The sequence below is a fragment of the Halichoeres trimaculatus genome, unplaced genomic scaffold (genome assembly GCF_033239565.1).
Source record: "Halichoeres trimaculatus isolate MK-OKI-2021-1 unplaced genomic scaffold, fHalTri1.1 fHalTri1_scaffold_10, whole genome shotgun sequence".
Classification (NCBI taxonomy): domain Eukaryota; kingdom Metazoa; phylum Chordata; class Actinopteri; order Labriformes; family Labridae; genus Halichoeres; species Halichoeres trimaculatus.
Window position 1 is genome coordinate 12,002,249 of NW_027437187.1, and position 13,817 is coordinate 12,016,065.

At 39.7% G+C, this 13,817-nt stretch overlaps 1 protein-coding gene across 1 annotated transcript in view; it reads left to right on the plus strand.

The window, feature by feature from the left end:
- The window catches only part of cpne2 (copine II), a 61,665-nt gene extending 48,056 nt beyond the window's left edge, over positions 1-13,609 (plus strand). The window contains exons 15-16 of the mRNA XM_074677335.1: positions 7,451-7,687; positions 12,247-13,609. Of these exons, the coding sequence (XP_074533436.1) occupies positions 7,451-7,687; positions 12,247-12,354 (345 nt within the window). The 3' untranslated portion in view covers positions 12,355-13,609. The remainder of the gene's footprint in view (positions 1-7,450; positions 7,688-12,246) is intronic.
- The last annotated feature ends 208 nt before the right edge of the window (positions 13,610-13,817 follow it).

The window sequence follows — 13,817 nt, forward strand, 5'->3', positions numbered from 1 at the left end:
AGAAAAGTGGAAGTGTCTTGTATCAGTGATAGCCTATAAGAAGTATTGTAAAATAAAGCATGTGGACACTGCCAGCTCAAAATATAACGGCACTAGTGTCCACAGACCCTGAAAAAATAAAGGGGTGCAGTTTTGATAAGTATGAAATTAGCTTTATGCTCTGAATTTTCCTTAGCCTGCCAAACTAGTTTACACATTATTCCAAAATGCATGTGATCTAACCATGATTTATCATTGTCTTACTGTGTCCCCCTTAAACATAAAAAAGACTTTGCAAAAGGCCTGTACTATATAAAAGACATAAGATCTGCTTGTGCAGTTGTAAAATCAGATTTAATTTCTTTGTCCTTTGTTTCTGAAGAAGATTATGTTTTACATTCTTCAATACAACCTTTATCTGTAAATCCAGGACAACTTTTATAAGGCCATCTTCATTTACAAGCATACTTGCATAAGAGTTAGCATGCTAGATGTTCACACACAAACATAAGCCCACAGCAATACCCACTGCAGCGGAGTACTTTAACGTCAGTTTCCAAACTCCAGAAAAGTTGCCATATTTGTCACTATTAAAGAGTAGCTAGAGGGACCTGAAAAGTCATAAAATATAGCATTAAAGTCATTAAGTTGGCAACAGTACTTTGGACCTCCCCTGGAACTCTTTAGCGCCCCCAGAGAAGGTGTGCCTGGAAACCACTCATTCATTCATTCATTCATTTTCTGCACCACTTATCCAAGGTCGCGGTTGGCTAGAGCCTATCCGAGCTTTCATTGGGTAAGAGGCGGGGCTCACCCTGAGCTGGTTACCAGTCAATCACAGGGCTGAAAACCACTCATTTAAAGTCTATATTTAATTGAAATTGGTGCCAAGACGGCAAACTGAACAGTGAAACTGAAAAATTCTATTGTTTATGAGAAATATATGCTAATTTTAAAAGCTTTAAAAGCAGAAGAATAATAATAACTAGGAATGTACCAATCTGGTCCCAGTATCAGGTATCCGCGCCGTTCCAGCCCCTCAAAGCTGGGTCAGGTCGCAGTGAGAAAGGATCACTCCAAACTTGACACTAAGGCTAAACTATGATTAAGTTTAGGAGGTAAAAAATTTTACAACCAAACAGTCATTTCTGTAAATTCGGAAGCATTTTTTTTAACCTAACTGCTGTTTAACGTTTAAAAGCTCATAGTTTAAATAAATATCAATCTCATGAATTCCATATGTACTCATTTTTGTCTTTTACTCAAAACATTACCAGTCTTATCCCACAGTAGAGAATGCAGGTTATAACTTAACACTGGTATTGGATCAGGATCGGTATCTGTTCAGTGGTGATTGCTTTAAGAATGCAAAGTACAGCAACACAGTTTCCCCCAAAAACATGGTGATATGTGCTGCTGACAAAATATGCGCTAGAATTCCTTCATCTTTGGTTCAGAATCAGCTACCTATCACAGGTAACTGGCTCCACCATCTTCTCATTCATCCCCGCAGCGTCTCAGAGCTTTAACACAGTCGGATGCTCAGCGTCCACTGACTTCAGCGGGGAAGCGTAGAGTGGGTTGTTCCACTGTGGAAACTGGACGGTCATTGGATAAACTCTGTGCTTTGTCCCGCCCATCGGACCCTCAGCATCTCTGGGGGTCTATGAGGCAGTGGGCTGGCCTGGACGCTGGGCTTGTGCATGATGATTGGATGATCTGTCTGAGGCTGAATCCCTTTTTGATTGACAGTGAAATGAGCCAGTCAGCAATCTTGAAGTATAACCCTCCACCAGAGCATCTTCTGAGTTGTACAGTCTGTTGCTCTGGACTGATACAGAGGCTTTATCAATCCCCAGCGAGTTTACCTCTCTTAATAACGACCAGCGTTGTGAGAACACTGGTAAAATCCCTGGAGAAAAACACCTGGTTGTACAACAGGGTCACAGATCATTTTCTTGAAAAGGAACGGAGGGTAGAATTTACATTTAAATAAATAAACAAATTTATGATGTAGGCCGGAAAAAATGAGCTTCCCCTCATTGACTGACCAGCAGCTGCCACTGTATCGGTCAATACCCAAAGTCCAGGTATCTGTATCAGTGTCAGGACCAGAAAAATTGGATAAATTGGATAAAATGGATAAATTTCAAATACAACAAATTCAAGGCTCTCTAGATGTGGAGTCCTGGTGCTAAACTTTACTGCCTGCAGGGCTGACATCATCTATTTGAAGATGGATTTTTTCCATCATGACACAAAGATTACAACCAAAGAGACTCCAAACTGTTCAGCATTTGTATTGTTTACACAATGCACATTTGCACCTAAAGGTTTTCACTGAGTCTGTTTATCTGCCTGATGTTTTAATTTGCAGTACCTTCAAACAGCTTCCCTCAGAAGCCCAGTGCTTTTCACTGTTTGCTCTGGTTTGATGTAAATTCTGCTCATGTTTGATGTTACTTTCTCAGGGATTCATTTTAATTACTGTCAGAGTTAATCATAAATATATGGTGGTGGGTGGAGCAGTGGATGTTGTTATATATGACTGATGTACCTCATTAGAAATTGAGACACTGGATGCATGAATTTCCCTTTGGATTAATTTAGTATCTGTCTTTATCTCTTTGCTATGAAAAACCTTTAGATTTGATTGATTCCCTTGACATCTCCTCTTCTTTAAACTCCTGATTCATGACTTACTTTTTTTATCTTCTCTATCAGCTTCATGGTGCCATATTTTTTTATCAGTTTAAGGAGATTACTTCTGTAAATTCTCACTCAGATGAGCTGTTTCTGTTAACATTCCTGCTCTCTCTGCTGTCTAGACTAACGTGGTGAGGGCTGTAATAACACCCTTTGGGACATTTCCCTTTTTGCCACAGTTGCCCATGTACTCTTCCACTCTTTGGTCACATTTCCCAAAGATAAAGGTGTGATCATGTCTTCATTATCATTTTGAGGGCAAACAAAGAAGAAGATACAGACACGTCTCTGATGAAAGGCCGTCTGTAGTGAATGACTGTCAGTGCAGTGTATACTCATAGTTTATTTACTATGTTTAGCGGCTCGATGTCTGACGAGACAAACAAGTGTGTGCATCCATTGGCCCACACTCCTGGCATGTTTACCACAGTGTCAGTGGGAAGGTTGAGCCACTGAGTGAAGATTTCTTCCACCTCACACTAATTCTTCAGCCAGCTGAGACACTAACCAGGCGCTTCACACATCTTCAGGCTCAACTTCACATCAGAGAAGCATCCTCATTATCACATTATCTGTGGCTTTCCTTCTCTTGTTTTCATCCACTCACTTAGAAAATGATGAAGCTTTAGGGATGGGGTGGGATTAGTGAAGCTTTTTCTTAAAGCTTGCATTCGTTTATTTAACAGGAACACTCTTAACTAACTTGACCTAATGTTCCCATTAGAGCCAACTTTTGGTTGTTTGACTTTTCCACTGCTCCCATCATCAAGTTGAAAAAGACTTTGTTCAAAACCTGAGCAAGCACCTGAAAAACACTGACGTTTCCAAAATCCTAAGCTGCATGTTTTCTCTCTGACCTGAAATCTGTTAGCATACTCACACTGAGCTATTAGCCTGATTACTGAGAATCCATACTTGTGTAAATAGTAGGTTTTCTGCTTTAAAATATTTTAAACATAGATATAAAGTAATAATACTGGGTGTTCATATGAAGCATGTACAGATTTTCAAACTGCTTCACGTTCATATGTTGTAGAAATCCCTGAATCTGTCTGTAAACAAACTCACGGTCATTTCTAAAAATAGCAAAAGATCTTTGCAAGATCTTCATTAGACATGCTGATATGATGTCATCCCATAAGGATCTCTTAACTGGTTTATGATATGTTAAAAGGGAGGGCCTTAAACTTCAAAGTCTGCCCATAGCTACCCTCCCAGCAGGCTCCAAGAGTGCTGACCAATCAGAGGCAAGGGGGTTTGTGAGGAGGGAAGTCTTAAAGTGACAACAGCTGAAATAAAGCTTCTCAGACATAGGCTGAAATGAAATTTTCTTAAACACAAGTCTGAGACAAATTGGTATTTTTTTACCCGTAAATCATGTAAAGCTCCTATGTGGTCAGAGGGGAAAGTATGAGGCCTTACAAAGTACAGCACCCTCTCTTTAACATAAATGGTAAATAGATTATGTAGTGTTTATAAAGAGATTCCTCTCGTTTTCTAACAACTTAAAGCACTTTGAGATTTAATTTCACATTCCTACACTGATCACAGAGACTGCCTCTGACTCAACCCCCAGGGCCATTTGAGGTCATGAGTCTTTTCCAAAGGCACCAAGGTATGTCGACCTAGGACCAAAACCCAAACCGTCTGATTGAGAGAAGACTTGTTGTGGACTCTACCAGCATGAGGGACTTTTGATGTTTTATCTCCAGGTGAAATGTGTATTTCAGTTAGCATAGGAAGTGACTGCAGCTCTAAAAGCCAGATGGCTTCAGCACATGCCTTGGCTCCACACTGTGTCCCCAGCATCAAGGCCATGTTTTGGCTCCAGGGCTGAGAGGAGGTGGACGTGAACTGTCCATATGAATAACCAATCAATGCTTACGATGTACAACATTTCAGAAAATGGTACATGTTTTAGACTTTTATACAGCGGTATAACGCCTGCCAAAATCTGGAGAGTGCATTAGCTGGGTATCATTATGCTCCCACGATGCTTTTTGTCCCTAATTGCGCCCTGTCACCCTGCGGAGAACAAAAACATGAACAAACTACACAAAAGGATTATATTCATCAGTGCATTCTGCTCCTGAATTCTTTTGTTTCTGAAGGGGAATGATTGTAGACCCTGGTCCTGTTCTGTGTCACACTAGGTTCAAAGAGGGGTGAAACACAGGGAGGAGTCACAGACAATCAGATGTGACAGCTACAGCACAAGTGTGGACCACATACAACGCTACCATTAGAATGGTGTGTGTGTGTGTGTGTATGTGTGTGTGTGTGTGTGTGTGTGTGTGTGTGTGTGTGTGTGTGTGTGTGTGTGTGTGTGTGTGTGTGTGTGTGTGTGTGTGTGTGTGTGTGTGTGTGTGTGTGTGAGAAGTGGGCGGTGAGGTTGTAGGCTGTAAGAATCAGATGATCCTCTGCCTCAGTGTGCCTGTTCCTCAGATAATGAGAGAACCTGTGACTGCAGACTGAGTGACTGTGTAAAAGACCACACACACACAAACACACAAAAACACATACACACACACACAAACATGCTGTGGGCAAGTGCAGTATGTGCAGGCCCCAGTGTGAGAGCGACCCTGTCTGTCTGTGTGATAATGATTTTCTAATGAGCGCTGCTGTTAGCACATTAAAGAGACAGGCTTCAGAGCCCTCCCTTTGTGTGTGCGTGTGTGTGTGAGTGTGTGTGTGTGTGTGTAATGAGGAAGTGTGCTCCTGCTCTGAGTAAAGTCAGTTTAGGTCTGTTCTTGTCATTGGATAAGCTTGTTTGTACCTAGAAGCATGTTTATGGTCGTAGTGTGATTCTTGGTTGTTATTTCAGCCTATGTCTCTGTCTGTGAGAAACCTCACATCATCCCAGTGCAGACATTTCCTCTTTTTCTGTTTCAATTTTTCAAAACATTTATTTTTATTCTTTAAATTCAAGGTATTTGGAGAGATTTTTTTGCCTTTGACAGGTGGAACAGCTGAAGAGGGAAAAGGAGTGTAAATGACTGGAGAGTACAGTAACCACAGCAGCATAGCCTCAGGACATGGTGCCCTATTCATTGTGTGAGTTAATTGACAAAGATAGTGAACCAAATCCTAGGTTTAACATTCTTATTTACTAGTTTGTTCCCTGGTTCACAACAAGACAATGAATGAAAATACCTCATTGAAGATTAGACACACAATCTCACACTTTTACATATAAATACATGATGAAAATCTCAGGAAACAAACACCTCATTCGGATTCAGAAACAGTAAAGAATTTGAAAAAGGGATCTTTCATTCACAGAGCAAAAGTAGTGTGAGTAAAGTCAAGTAAAGAATGAGTCTGCATGTTAAGAAAACAATCATTAAACCTCAGTGGACCAATGTGCTTTCTTTCAACCTACTCCAAAAAGCATCAATTTCCAAAATTTATAACTGTCTTGTCTCATTCACAGATAGCGAAACTATTAAAGCTAAAGCTAAGTGGGAACGGGAGCTGGGAACAGTGATAGGTGTGGGATGCTGGGAAGCTGCCATTGACAGAGTTCAATCCACCACGACGTGTGCTAGGCTTAGCCTCATACAACTTCAAGTACTGCACAGAGCCCATCTTTCCAAATCCAGACTTTTAGTTATATATTCACAGGTTCCAGACATTTGTAGCAGATGCCATAACACTCCCTGTAATCTCAGTCATATGTTCTTTTTTATGTCCAAAGCAGCATGACTATTGGAATGGATACTTCAGAACTATGTCTACAGTGCTTGATTTTAATTTACAACCATGTTTTCATGTAGCTATCTTTGGTGTCCCCACTGAAACACTGCTAAATGTTTTATCTGCTAAGCAGAAACAAATAATTGCATTTACATCTCTTATAGCACGACGTACCATATTGCTACACTGGAACTCTCCTAGGAGTCTGTTTTTTTCCCAATGGCTTAGGGAGGTCATGTTTTTTTCTGGAACTAGAGAAAATCATTTTTTTCATTTTGATATTGGCAGTAATATGGTACAACTTTCTGAGTTTTTGTAATGCAGCTTGTTAATGCAGAGGTTAGTGCCCGGAACAATGTTTCTTTAGAATCCTTGAAAGTGTAATTTTATTGGACCAAATTTGTTGCCAAATTTGTCATATTTGTGTTTGTACAAAGATGTTGCTCAGCTGTGCTTTGTATTGGGATGCTGTTACCCACTTGTTTAAATAAAAGAAATAAAAAAAAAGAAAAAAGAAAACAAACAGGATAAACAATAAAGCATTACATTTTCAGAGTCTTGCAGTCATACAGGAGGTCTTCACCCCTCTACGGTCTGATTTTATTTCAAATGTCTCATTTTCATCCCTTCTTTATCTGTTTTTATCTTTCCCTTGTTTTCTCTTGACTTTTTGTCCTTCCTCATTTTCCCAGAGCAGATGGTGTGCTCAGACGTATGAATGGAGCCCAGAAAAGCTTTCATTCTGTTTTCTGTTTTTCTCTGACAAACAATAAGTTATGTGGCTCTCTGTTTTTCTTGATGTGCTTCCTGTCTCCTCTTTACTGATGCTTTTAGACTTTATGAAATGTTTTATTTATTTATTTTTCTGTTAATCTGCATAAAACATTGTGTCACTGGGCTTACCTTTATGAAAAACAAAACCACCATGCTTTTCGCTTTTTCCCCAGTAACAATTCCTTTAAAGAGACTTGCGAAGGGATGTGTATTTTATCAGTTACATTATGAAAATTGAAATGAAATTCTTTTTTGTGCTCTTTGCTTTTCTCCTCCTCCCTCCCCTCTGCAGCAGTACTTCACTCTCCTTATTATAACGGACGGCGTCATCAGCGATATGGATGAGACACGTGATGCCATCGTTCAGGCGTCTAAACTACCCATGTCCATCATCATCATTGGAGTGGGCAACGCTGACTTTGCAGCCATGGAGTTCTTAGATGGAGACGCCAGCGTCTTGAGGTCCAACTCTGGGGAGGAGGCTGTTCGAGATATTGTGCAGTTTGTTCCTTTCAGGGATTTCCGTAATGTAAGTATTTGTGTCAAGCTGTTGAATGCTGAATTATTTAAGAGCGCCCCCTTGAAAAACACAGCAGACATAGTTTACTGGATTTCAAAAAAGCACACAAGAAGAACATAAGAAGGCAAAATACTTCAGTCTACTGGGAGTAGTACTGCTGTCCTTCAATCTTATACTTGTTCAAGAGAAGCAGAACTTCAGAGGGAAAGGGACTACCAGGTACCAGCAGGTTGGACTTGAAGCTAGGCCAACCTCATGGGCCTAGCATGGGTCATTGTTCATGGGGTGCACAACCAAGTCCTAGGCCACAAGTTTGTTTTAATGCCCTTTGTTTCCCCATGTTTGAGGTTAAGGCGAGGTATGTTTATTTTATGCACAAAGGCAACTTAAGTAAGAGGCATCAAAAGAAATATCACGGCATGTTGGTTTGAATTCCAGTTGCAGATGTTGTTCCAGTAGAATCAAGTTCAAGGGGCTGTGAGAAGTTTGAAAGTGGTCTTGAAAAAGTCTCCGTTCTACGTATATGCCTGATCTTAATCCACACTTTAAAATGAGATTATCAGTGCCAATATTGCAGGTGGTTTTAAATGACTACTTCTTAGCTTCCAGGACAGGTCAACCAGGACTAGATTGACGGCATGTCTAGGTCTCTATGACAACATCACGCCAGCTGACGTAGTTTAGGAGTGAGAAGAGATAAAACAGATCTGTGTTTCTCTCTGCTAATACATTATTCTGTGACTAATTTTGTAGTGATGGTGGACACTGGAGCCAAACTGTCAGACAGGAAAAGGACAGAAGAGCAGAAGAAAGCTAAACAGGGAGTGATACAGCCTGAGCTAGAGGCCAATTAGCCATTAGCTCGGGCTAAAGCTGTTATAAAGTTTGCTTAAAGTTACGTTTCAGACCATATCACTACGTAACTGTACTGATAAGTCCCTTACCTCAGTGCATTGTAACCAGTAAAAAGTTGTCTTAAACTAAGAAAATTTGTTTTGATCCCATCTCCATTTAATTCCAAAACAAACACACACCTCACTAAAAGTAATTTACGTCAGTGTGTGGAGACTCCATGCCAGAAAGTGGCGAGAGAGTGCAATTAAAACAGAACCTCCTCATAGCATCTTCCAAAAAAACTTAACATGATATTTAGAAATTCATTTTGATTAAATCTTCATAAGTTACCAACTAAAAGTTCAACTAACAAAGTCAAACCAGTGAAAGGAGCCAGTACAAACTAGTTCATAGGATTCCTTTGCTAATAGAGAGATCATCAACCAAACCAGGTTTTCTTTCAAATTTCTCTCCACACACCAGTGCAAGTCTCGTATTTGTGGTTTAAAAAGAAAAAGTTTGGAAACTAAAGCAAGTGGCTGCAAAAGAGGAAATGAAGAGCAGTACTCTGGTTTAAACTTTGGTGGAATATTCTGGTGAATAGACTTTCCTGATCGATGTGTCTGATCTGTAGACGTGTGTTAAATCAGTCTGCTGCTGCTGTTTAGTTTCCTTTGACTAACAGGCTCACAGTTCTCCCACATTTTAAAACCAAACAGGGTTTTGGTGAAGTATGAAATCTCTCCGTCATCATCTGTGAAGTTTCTCCTTAAACTAAAGTTTCAGCTGGCGGCTGTGATCAGCTGTGTTGCTTTGACTCCTTCTCAGTTCTTCCAGGGAGGCTTTACCTAATAATGTGTCACACTGAGTGAGAACGTGTTTCCTAACGACAGCTTGTTGGTTCGTACATTTTAGCTCACACACTTTCTACTCACATACAGTGTTTGCTCGATGAGGAAAGCTGCCTGCTTATCTCAGACGTGACAGAGACTCTAAAAAGTGTGTTGTGCCCTGTGTTGATAAGCACACACACACAATTCATGTCTAAAAAGAGAAAGAATGAGTATTTATCCATGTGTGCCACAGGTGGGCACATCAGCTAATTAGTTGGTGCAAATTGCGGGCGAATTGTGGGCAACAGAGACGGTCACTCGCTTTTGTATTTTTATGTTTGTGTGTATGTGTGTGTGTGTGTGTGTGTGTATAAGGCTTGGTGGTGGGCGAGCTGTCTTCCTTTGTAGTAGGAGGAACAGACAGTGCCTGCTGGCTTCTTTCCAGTTTGTTGATGTGAGGGTATGAGACAGCAACAGAAAAGATTGAGGAAGAGTGAGAAACAACGCTGAGAGGGAGACAGAGAAGAAACAAAATAATGATAGGGACCTGAAATGATATGCTTTGTTTACAGGTTAAAGCTCCAAAAAGTGTTTTTTTTTTTAAATGAGACACTCTAAATCTACCAAGTGATTTATCCTAAACACATCAAGTCTTCAAAATCAACTAGTTTTTTTTAAGTCAGATTTATTTATGTAAGCCTGGACCAAACACAGAATGGGACAGAGAAACAAGGTTTATAACCCTTTTTTTAAAGCTTTGAATAAAAAGTGCTGTTAAAAAGCGTCTGTCAAATGAAACTGTAAAGTCAATGAGAGACATCAAAAGAAGAAATAACAAACCTTAATTTAATTTGAACTCACACATTGAAGGTCCTTGAATGAAATCTATTGAGCGCCTTGGATTCCCAGTACAGCAGAGTTTACGGAGTATTGCAGAGTATTTTCTTTACAAAGAAACAGAACTCACAGAGGTCAATGTGTAGTTTTCAAGTATAAAAAGAGAATAGGAGTGACCTAGATGAAGATGAAAATGTTTCACAGAAAACAACCTCAGTACATGGGGCAGAAGCAGAGCTTCTATAATTCAAATAAGAATTGAGATTGAAGTTTCAAGTCTTCTTCTGTCACTGTGCAACACAACAGATCATCTCCCTGAGCAGCCTCAGTGCCAAACATGATAAAAACATTGTTAAATACGGAATTAATAAGACAAAAATGAAGTATGATAATGATAGTAATGAGCTTCATCATTACCTGATAAATACAAAATCAAATCAAGATTCAACATGCACAAAAAACCTTGTTTAATGAATTAACATTGTGTCCGTGATGTCACCCATTTGTTTTTGATACAGAGTTTTGAAGCCTTTCGTTGCTGGTGTGACATTAGAAATGCTGAATTCAACCTAACCTTGTTCAAGTCAGGTCAAGGTAAAGAGGCGGGCCTTTAGTCTAATGTCTATACAGACGGCTACAGGGTGCACACCTGTCAGTCAGGTCAGCCATGCCCCTGTTGAAGCAAAACCCTGGAGTTTTATTGCTTGTGAGGCTAAGTTCAAAGCTACAACACTCCCAGATACTATAGTTGCACAGATAACAGTACCCTCTCATGAGCATTACACTGTAAACTCCAAAGTTCAAATTACTCAATTGGATTAAGCTATGAAAACTTAAAATCTGTTAGTAAATTCAGTTTACTCAAATGTCTGAGTTTTCTGAGTTGAAAATGATGATTTCTGAGTGGATTTAACTGTTGTTACTGTTTAAATAAGCCCAACTTAAAATTATTTGTTTGTGACTGTGTTTTGTAACCATGAGTGAGGAGGGGACGCAATTGATATGAGACCCTGCTGAACTTCTAGGCATGCAGCAGTGGCACAGGTTCTCTGTGCTCCACATTATACAGACTGTTTGTCTGTGCATCACAGCATGGACCAGATGTCTGTCCTCCTTGTGGCATCGATCAGCTGTCCATGCTTCATGTGGTGTGGACTGACTGTGCCAAATATATATAAATAAATGTACCTTTTTACACTTAATTTTAAAATTTACTAAAGAAGCATGATAGTCCAGTCAAAGCTTTCATTTAGAAATATGTAGTGACCATTAGGCAGACACTGCAAAAGTCAGTAGGTACAAGACTCTGTGCCATGGAGCACAGACCACCAGTCAGTGCCGTGGGGCTCAAACAACCTGTGCCTCCTGAAGAACAATGTTTCTACAGCAGGGTCTCATATCTACTGCCTTCCCTCCTCACTCACCGTTACTGAAGTTTTGAAAGTTATGATTTTTGTTGCGAGTTTGTAACCATGAGTGAGGAGGGAACACTGTGGATATAAGACCCAGCTGTACTTTAAAATGTTATTTAATTTAGTTTTTTTAAATCTGCTTCAAGTTTTTATTATTACATTTACTTAATTCATACGGCAAATTTACTGATATCACATCTTTCAGTTTTGAGTTAGGTCAACTTATTATGTTTTACAGTGATATGCAATTTATTTTAACATTACATAATATTTTAATTTGTAACAAATAAGCATCAGGTTTATTTGATTTAAGACATTAAGTAGAATGAATTTCCACAGTATTTGTAACTACTTAAGATGTTGAGTTAAATTAACTTTTTTCATTACTCAGTTTTTTTTTTGTTTTTTTTTTCAAGGTAACCGGTTCACAAGCATTTTTCAAGTAAACTCAACTTATCCGGGTTTACAGTGTAGTCAGTTTGATGTTTGTACACTGGGCGTGCAGTGCTTTGAGTATAGACTGGCAGAGTTACTGTGATTATGACCCAGAGATCACAGCCGTCATTTCAGGATTTTAATGTTTGTGTTCTTCATTTCAGCTCCTCTGTGTTTGTCCATGCTCATGTGCTGTCTCATTCTCTGTCTCTCTCAGGCACCCAAGGAGACTCTGGCTAAGTCCGTCCTTGCAGAGCTGCCTCAGCAGGTCACCCAGTACTTCAAACAGAGGAATCTACCTCCCAGAAACTCAGCTTCAGAGTGAGACACACAGACGGAGACAGCTTGCTCGCTGTGCCACTGATCAAATAAAAGTTTCTTCTTATTGATATTAAACTTGATGTTAACAACAATAAGTTTTAGACAAACAAAACACCCTCTAAAGACATCCCTGCCATTATCTCTGCCAGGCTGTTTCTGGTTTAAGAATTTGTGATCAGTATCCAGTGTGAATGCAGCAGAGGGCTCGTTGTGTTTCTTAAATCTCCAGAACACAGATGTATGATGATTAGGTGTTAAAGACGTCTGATGTCTTAAGTGAAAGAAGGTGTTTTCAGATATTATAATATGCATTTAAAACATTGGCCTTCTTTTACAAACCTCTCACAGGATCTATGAGGATGTACATTTTTCTGCTTCTGCATGTGTGTCGTGATACCACGTGGTATAAACAAGTCCTTGGTGTAAAGTCCCTCTCTGAGCTGACCTATTTCAGTGGTTGAACAACCTTCTGTTGTCATTCAGATCCTTTCCAGGTAGCGGATCAGATGATGGCTGTTTGCTTTTTCGTGCTCTCGTGTGGTGAGCTCACAGATCGAGCCTCGACAGTGTACTGTGTTCTCACTCCTGCTCTGCTGTGCGGTGGGAGGTTTTAATATTTTAGTCTTAATGCCAGTAGTTTAAGAGGGAGGTTTTAATGCTCCGCTATGCTTATTTGATTCAGGAGGGTAGAATCAGATGAGGCCGGAGTGGCAGCTGTAGCACTAACACAGATCTATACATTGGATGCTGTGTGAACTCATTTGGCTGTTAAATGAGGGACCATTTGCTAGATTTTGCCAACATTTATTACTCTTAACTTTGGTCCATCCTGCATGTTGCCAGTATCTGCTCACTGTTTACAAACCGATGCTGATGATCACAAAGGCATGATTTTTTATTTGAGATTATGTATTTATCAGATTTTGTAAATATTTTAATGAGATTCTATTGAAAAGGACCACAGTGTTACATGGCACAAAAAGTGTCTGTGGAGGTTGTTAGTCAGAGATTTAGACAGTGGAGCTGAAGAGAAGAGTCTGATATGCATATATTTATCGAATGTATATTTATATGATGCTGTTTATGTTCTGAAAGCCAATGTTTGGACATGTTTTTAATGTACTTTTTATGCAGTGCTGAACTGTGTTCTTTGACGATAACGTGTATTACTGTGCATCTTTGTACTAAATATGTTGCTATTGATTTTATAAAGTTGTGTCTATGTCCACACTCAGGTTAATAAACTGAAAGAAATGTCACATGGTCTCTGGATTTGTCGATTAAAGGTCTTGATGTCTTAATGAAATGGTAGTAACATGTTTTGGTTCAAAAAGCCAATGAATCAAGCACAGCAGCATTGTTTCCAGATTCTCATAGCCCCTCTGTTCAGAACGCTCTGATTTAGTGGGCGTGACCTTCATATGTAAATGAGCCACCGCTGATACCGCCCTGCTCTTCCGCGTCACT